The following is a 7,276-nucleotide window of genomic DNA, read 5'->3' on the forward strand; positions in this document are numbered from 1 at the left end:
GAGAAGATAGAAACAGTCAAGTACCCTACATATCCTGAGGCTGAGAAATAAAACTTCGATGGAAAAGAGGGACAACCGAACTCAGTTCAAATCATTTGAGCCAAACAGATGAAGAAAGTCGATGAAGTAAAATGAGCACGATAGAATTTATGGAGCTACTTAGAGGGTTAAATTCAACAATACCTAAAAACAATGTCTGACAGCAAAAACTCGGAAAATACTGGCCTCTGTTATTGTCACTATATTTTGCTATTATTGGAGCTGCTTTGTTTTAATTACTTAGTTTCTTCCTTTCCAGAATCTCCACTTGATTTTGCTTGTCCACTGTGGGCCTTCGGCTGACTTTGGAATTCCCATTCCAAAATTTTTTGACCCTAATTTTGTTACAGTCTCAGTATTCTACCAGTGATCTCAATTGTACCATGACATCCCCAAGTCCCCAATGTAAAATTAGTTTGTTGATGGCGTAGTAGGCTTGCAAGGCAAGTCATTGTCTTGGTTCTATGACTAGTTGAAATTGTAGCACTAGAGTTGGGGTTGATCACTTACTCTTCTTTTTATGTTAGTCCATATTTGCAAAATTTAAAATATTTTCTAAACTTAGTTTTATTTGCAAATTACATATGGCATATGAAAAGCTTTCCTGCAGTTCCTGAAATTCAGATTTTTTAAGAAGTTAAGGTGATGTTTAAACCAATCAGATTTCGTTTGCTCATAGTAGTTAAGGATGAGCATCTCCATTTAGTTTTTGATCTCATAAATACAAGAGTTTTAAAGGACTGCAGGGTAATCCTAATTTTGTTCCAATGAGCAGGGTAACAATTACTGTTAGTAGTATCATTTTTAATAAATGCAAAAGTATTGGCATCGTGACAATAAAGCTTTATTAACTGAGACAATCACAACTGGAGATTTGGGAAAATTTGACTTGAGTTCTCTGTTCACAATATTTATAATCGAAGAATTTTTTTCTCCTCCTTCTCTTCTCCTCCATCTTCTTTTAAGATCTTATCCATTTATTTGAGAGAGAGAGAGAGACAGCAAGAGAGGGAACACAAGCAGGGGAAGCAGGAAACAGAGAAGCAGGCTTCCTGCCTGAGCAGGGAGCCAGATGCAGGACTCAGTCCCAGGACCCTGGGATAATGACCTGAGCCGAAGGCAGACACTTAAGGTTTTATAGGCGAGATAAACACGACACCGGGCGAGGTAGGCACAAGGCAAGACTTATTAAAGGCACTCTCCAGCGAAGTTTCAGGGCTCAGGAGAAGAGGAACCAGGAAAGTCGTGCTGGGAGGAAGTGGGCACCCTCAGACAAGATTCCTGGACTCCGGAAAGGGGAGTAGGGGAAGTCGCACTGGGAGGGAGTTGACAGGGGTTTTTTATCGGGCCAAGGTAGGGCATGGGCTCACATCCATATATGGTAGGGTATTTGGTGATCGGAGGGTATGGGGTGGGGGGTCCTGATACTTCTGTTTCCTGCATAGGTATCAGGTTACCTATGGAGACGTGACCTGGGCATACATTCTTTTGGTGGGAGAGTCAAGGGTTAAGGAAAGGTGTGGAGGGGGGTGCTGGAAGACGGCGGGATGCAGTGGTCATTTTTACTGTTCCTCCTGCACTCCTGGAGCCCACTGACCCAACATTAACAACTGAGCCACCCAGGCACCCCTGGAAGAATTTTCTAAGCAAAATGATAGTATTCTCTCTTCTGTCTTCACCTATTCTTAGAAAACTAAAACCCACTTACTGTATTGCGTATTTAGTAATTGCTTAAAATGTTACTCCCTATGAAAATCGTTATAAACTTTGTCACCATGCAGCAGGCTCAGTGTACAAAGTTCATATTGTGGAATTTCAGCAGCCATCCAGTGGGTATAGGAGGTACTCTTTGAACAGAAGAAATTTTTTTTTTTAAGATTTTATTTATTTATTTATACAGAGAGAGTGATCACAAGTAGGCAGAGAGAGGTGGGAAGCAGCTCCCTAGTGAGCAGAGAACCCGATGCGGGGCTAGATCCCAGGACCCTGAGATCATGATCTGAGCTTAACCCACTGAGCCACCCAGACGCCCCTGACAGAGGAATCTTTTAAGTAGACTTAAATGCATCAGGGAGTTGTATCTTCACCGAAGCAAGTCTGTCTTACTTTAGTTACAGAATGCTAATATCTACTCAGGGCTTTTAAACTCTTTAGAACGGAAATGACAGATATGTTTTAGTTCACTTGCCAATGCTCGTTGATTGTCAATAATTACATGAATTTCTATTGAGAAGAGTTCTGAGATTAAGTCAAACCTAGCAAAAAAGAGTATGTGATTGACTGAGACTCGATGAGGGGAAGTGGGGTGTGTGTAGCAGCAGTAAAGTATTTATAATCCTAATGTACAACCTTAAAATCCTTCCAAGGGCACAAATGAGGTCTTACTCATTTTTCTATCACCAGGGCCCAACATGAGGTATACTGTTTGACTCTTAATAAATGTTCATTAAAATTAACTGATTCATATTTTTAAAGTACTTTGCATTATATTTTTTTTTCTCTGAGAGACTTTAGTTGTAGTAATCTTTTATGGTTTTTTTTAAGATTTTATTTATTTATTTGTCAGAGAGAGTGAGCACGGGCAGACAGAGTGGCAGGCAGAGGCAGAGGGAGAAGCAGGGAGCCTGCAGAGCAAGGAGCCCGATGCAGGACTCGATCCCAGGACCCTGGGATCATGACCTGAGCCAAAGGCAGCCGCTTAACCAACTGAGACACCCAGTCATCCCAGTAATCTTTTATTTTTAAAAAAAGAGAGAGAGAGAGAGAGAGACAATTATGCACAAAGATGAAGACTGACTTGTACCATACCTGAGAGCAAATGGACTAAAAACCTGTGACTAGTGAAAGGGTCCATGGACAAAAGGACGAGACTGATACAAAGCGAAAGTTAAGTAGGGCTTTATTTTGCGCCAAGCATCGAGAATCAAACTGACCGGCCAGGGCTGTCTCTTGCAAAGAGGTGACCCCTCCCAGCCTCACAGACTAACTTTTATAAAGCAAAGGCCATGTGGTGGAACCTGGCCACACACAGGTGGCCAATTGAAATATAATTCACCCTATAGTAGTTATTTGAACTAGCCTATCACTCTGGTCAGAATTGACGCCCAAAAGGCTGGGCCCACATTCTTGGGTGGTTAGGGAGGTGCTTTCCTGATTGGATGTCTCCACCTGGCTTGGCTCATCCTTGGCAGGTAGGGAGGTAATACGTGCGCTTTTACTGATTGGACATTTCCACCTGGCCGGGCACATCCTTGTATCTGGGCTCCGTTATCTCTGCCCAGCCTGACATGTCCTGGTATCTGTGCTCCGTTATTGGGGGCTATTTGGCCGTATTTCACCAATTCTGTTTCTAAGCGCTTTCCTCTTGAGGGGAAGAGGCGGGTTCAATCTAAGTTTACTGTATAAACAACAAAATGGCTCACTCTGGCTAAGTAGGCCCTTACAACTAGAATCTACTACTTCTCATCTTCTCAGTCCTAGTCCTGGTCTAGTCCTAGTCTATTTGGCCAAGGGCCTTCAGATTGATATAAAGGAGATTTTATGTATACTAACATTTTTTTTTTTTCATTCTTTCCCAAGGTCTGTCGAGTTGCTTATGAAATCATGCAAACACTTCATCCTGATGCTTCTGCAAACTTCCATTCTTTGGATGACATCTACTATTTTGGGGGCCAAAATGCACACAACCAGATTGCCATTTACCCTCACCAACCTCGAACAGCAGATGAAATCCCCATGGAACCTGGAGATATCATTGGTGTGGCTGGAAATCATTGGGATGGCTATTCAAAAGGTGTCAACAGGAAACTGGGAAGGACGGGCCTATATCCCTCCTACAAAGTCCGAGAGAAGATAGAAACAGTCAAGTACCCTACATATCCTGAGGCTGAGAAATAAAACTTTGATGGAAAAGAGGGACAACTGAACTCAGTTCAAATCATTTGAGCCAAACAGTAGATGAAGACGACCCTGACCTTACAACACATGGTGAAATGAGTAAACAACTTCAAGCACCAGGAGCAACTGGAAATGACAGATGCTTCACTGGTGGAATTACTCTTTAACGAGGGCTATAGCGCCCTTAAACTCATGCACAGTCCAATAATGTACTCACATATAACATACAAACAGGCTGTTTTCTACTGTGCCCCTTCTTTCAAGATTATGTCCCCATGAGACAAACACTGCCACATTGTGTAATTTAAGTGACACAGACATTTTGTGTGAGACTTCAAACATGGTGCCTATATCTGAGAGACCTACGTGACCTAACGAGAAGACCCGAATAGCTCCCTACTGTGGGGAGGTTGATTCTTAGCCAGTGGTGCTATTGTAACCACTGAATTCACTCCAGTCAGCAGATTCAGAATGAGAATGGATGTTTTTGTCTGGATTTTTTTTTTTTTAAGTAATTGCATCAGTTCATCCACTTCATCATTAATAAGTGAAGGGTACATCAGAAAATAAAATATTCACCCTCCATTAGAAACTTTTGTAAAACAATGCCATGAACGGATCTTTAGTACTCAATGTTTCTGGACATTCTCTTTGATAACAAAAAATAAATTTTAAAAAGAGGAATTTTGTGAAGTTTCTAGAATTTTCCATTGTTGGATGATGCAGTGTGGTCAGCTTTACAGTTTTCTAGTTTTTCTGCCCTTTTTTTTCTGTTTTCTGATTACCTACTCAATTCTTAGGTCAAACAGTCATTAGTCCATTTTAACACTGAAAACTGAATTTAGTTGATATGCATTACAGAGTTAAGAGGAATACACTCTGGGTACTTTTATTTTCTTATTTTGGGAATTGTTTATTTTTTTAATTGAACTAAATAATCACACTTCTTGTCGCAGAGGAACTGTCACATCCATTTCCAAAACAAACAATTTCAGGCTCGATGGTAACATTTCTTATTGTGGCTATTGTCAACTTTTTGTGGGTTGAACCCTGTTGTTTTATCGAGGAAACAATATGTGCCCTTTCTTATCATGTCCTGATTTTGAGAGCACCAGGAACCTTTGGGGTTGAGAAGCTGGCTCCGTTTCTCAAGTACATAGCTCATAGTATATAGAATTTGCTAGATTGAGCCATTGTGAGACCCAAGATGGACTTGGGGTTAGCTCTTCCAAATACTTCTTTTAGTAATTCCATGAGAAAATCACTTCCAAAGATAAGACTTTGATGCCCTCCCTATGCTTTCTTTCTGAACATCACTCTTCTTGTAGAGACGTTCCCCATATTCAGGAGCCTGCCTCCTTTAGATGAATGGCAAGAACATTTCATAGCATATGGTCTACCTTCTGAGAGAAGAATCTGATCCATTGAGAACCAGTAGCAGGCCTGGTGTTGAATACCAGGAATGCCAAACAGAAAAGCTCTCTTTCACATCCTCACTAAATAAAAGTATCTATATGTAAAATCTCCCCTCCAAGCTTCCTTAAATTATTTCTACCTCTCTTGTCAAGTCTCCTAAAGAGCAAAAACTATCTATAGTGTCAGCAAGCAAATTTGAATTTAGTCTTAGTACAAATAAAAGTCATTTGAAATAAAAATCTCCCGCTGAACGGAGGTACTTTTGAATATGAGTTACTTCTTTTTTTCTTTTTTCTTTTTTTTTTTTTTTAAGTAGGTTGTATGCCCATTGTGGAGCTTAAAATCATGACCTTGAGATTGAAGATCACAGGCTTTACTGACTAAGCCAGCCAGGTGCCCCTGAATAAGAGTTATTTCCTAATCCCCATCTCATTTGTCGTCACAATGTCGGTAGCCATGGGTTACTAATGGTAGTATATATTCCTCTGCTTATAATTTCTTTGCTGAGATTTCCTGTTTTTACTCATTACAAGCATTTTACTTTATAGAACATAGCAGAGCATAACTACCTTAGAATTCTTTTTTGCTAAATCCAACATCTGAATCATCTCAGAGTTGGTCTCCATTGTTTGTCTTTTCTCTAGAGAAAGAGTCTTATTTTTCAGGTTCTTCAAATGCTGAGTAATTTTAGATTGTTTACAACTGAATGTTGTAAATGCTTGTGTTGTGGATTCTGTTATATTCCTCAACATAGTGCTGATTTTTTATTTTATTTTATTATTATTTTTTTGTATTAGCAGATATTTTAACTTAATTGGACTCACACTGTAAATTGTGTTTTGGGCCACATCTCAAATCCCAATTCAGTTTTTTTATCTTTAGATGGAGTCCGCTGTGCATGTGTGTGGTTCAGAGACGCACCAGAGATTTGCATAGAGTTCATAGAATTTGAGTTTCTCTTTTCTTTGGTTCTTTTCTTCTGAGATTTTCCCCCCTCACTTTCTAGCAGCTGTGGTTCCTCTGACTCTTTAACTGCAGTTTTCAGTCAGCCTAAAAGCCATAAAAATGGGAATTCACCTTGTGCCATTTTCTTCTTCTTCTAAGTTTCAATCTGTCTCGAGAGTTTGTCTGCTTGTTTCGTTTGTTCTCCAGTGCCTTTGGGTAGGTTTTTTTGGTTTTTTTGTGCATTTTTTTTGTTTGTTTGTTTGGTTGGTTTTTGGGGTTTTTTGCCTAGTTTATAGTTGTTCACAGTACGTGTCCAGAAAGTGCTTAAACGCTCACCATACCAGAAGTGAAACTCTGAGGCAGAGACTTAAAATGAAGAAGCAGGATGTGGGAGGAAGGGACATAGTCCTGTTCAGCCTGGTTAGACTCTAGCCTTAATAGCAAAACAGCCAGTAGCTTCAGGCAGGAAGGAAGGTGGAGAATTAACCAAATTATTAAACCTGCAGATGTGAAGGGCTAATGAAAACTGCTCACCACATCTTCCTGAAAAGCTTTTCTGAGCTCCCTTTTTGCAAATCATGTACATGCTGTTGATTCGTCTGTTACACACTGCCTTGTGGGGAGGGCTGACATTTCCTCACCACTGGTGTACTTTTTCCACGAGGACATGGTACTTAAAAACTGCATGATTTTGAATTGAGTAACCAGTGCTAGATTCGGAAGGTTTGGGTCTTTTCCTTGTTATAAGACCCATTTCTGAAGAAGCCTTACCTAGAACCAAATGAGTAGCCTGGGCTAACTGAATGTAGACACCAAAATCCTGCGTATTAATGACTAGAGGTTGCAATAGGTCTTACCACAGGTCTCCTGTTCCTGCCAATGAAGTCGGAGTTGGTGCTGAGCTGTGCCTGCTGTGAAAGGGCTCCCAGTGCAAATCCAGGGTTTCCTGGTATCCCAAGTGAGGGACCAACTAGATGCT

General features: G+C 40.5%; 1 protein-coding gene across 2 annotated transcripts in view; it reads left to right on the forward strand.

Annotated features, from left to right (window-relative positions):
• FUT8 (fucosyltransferase 8) overlaps positions 1–4,620 on the forward strand; it is a 194,694-nt gene extending 190,074 nt beyond the window's left edge. For both annotated transcript variants that reach the window (XM_059373408.1, XM_059373407.1), the window contains exon 9: positions 3,619–4,620. In XM_059373408.1, coding sequence (XP_059229391.1) covers positions 3,619–3,936 — 318 coding nt within the window. In that variant the 3' untranslated portion in view covers positions 3,937–4,620. The remainder of the gene's footprint in view (positions 1–3,618) is intronic.
• The last annotated feature ends 2,656 nt before the right edge of the window (positions 4,621–7,276 follow it).

The sequence above is a fragment of the Mustela nigripes genome, chromosome 13 (assembly GCF_022355385.1).
Source record: "Mustela nigripes isolate SB6536 chromosome 13, MUSNIG.SB6536, whole genome shotgun sequence".
NCBI classification, from domain to species: Eukaryota; Metazoa; Chordata; class Mammalia; order Carnivora; family Mustelidae; genus Mustela; species Mustela nigripes.